General features: G+C 29.6%; 1 protein-coding gene across 1 annotated transcript in view; it reads left to right on the top strand.

Moving 5' to 3' along the window:
* The window catches only part of LOC107662626 (uncharacterized), a 26,829-nt gene that overhangs the window by 1,982 nt on the left and 24,485 nt on the right, over positions 1-362 (top strand). Inside the window, exon 2 of the mRNA XM_016452710.1 lies at positions 238-268. Coding sequence (XP_016308196.1) covers positions 238-268 — 31 coding nt within the window. The remainder of the gene's footprint in view (positions 1-237; positions 269-362) is intronic.

The raw sequence follows: 362 nt of genomic DNA, 5'->3' as shown, positions 1-362 counted from the left end.
TTTGAGGTTTGCACTTTGTGAAACACCTGAGTTTGAATTTTTTTTTTTTTAATTTGAATTATTTCCTCCATACAAATTGCTGAACTCCATTGATTAATTTTATTTTTTGTTTTGTTTTGTTTTGTGGTTAATCATTATCTCCATGACATTTTTATGAGATTCTGTCTTTTATTTTGTGAAGTACTTGAGGTTTGCATTTTTCAGACAACATTCTCTCTTTTTTTTCCCTCCATACAGATTGCTGAACTCTACATTGATGACAAGAATTGTATCCTTTTCAATAAAGCATCAGCTCTCACTCCAAATTGTGTAATGAACAAAATAATAAATCCTTTTTATCTGCACAAATATGCATGTAGGGA

The sequence above is a fragment of the Sinocyclocheilus anshuiensis genome, unplaced genomic scaffold (genome assembly GCF_001515605.1).
Source record: "Sinocyclocheilus anshuiensis isolate Anshui unplaced genomic scaffold, SAMN03320099.WGS_v1.1 scaffold715, whole genome shotgun sequence".
Lineage (NCBI taxonomy): Eukaryota > Metazoa > Chordata > Actinopteri > Cypriniformes > Cyprinidae > Sinocyclocheilus > Sinocyclocheilus anshuiensis.
The sequence above is the reverse complement of the archived record's forward strand: the minus strand, read 5'-3'. Positions and strand labels throughout refer to the sequence as shown.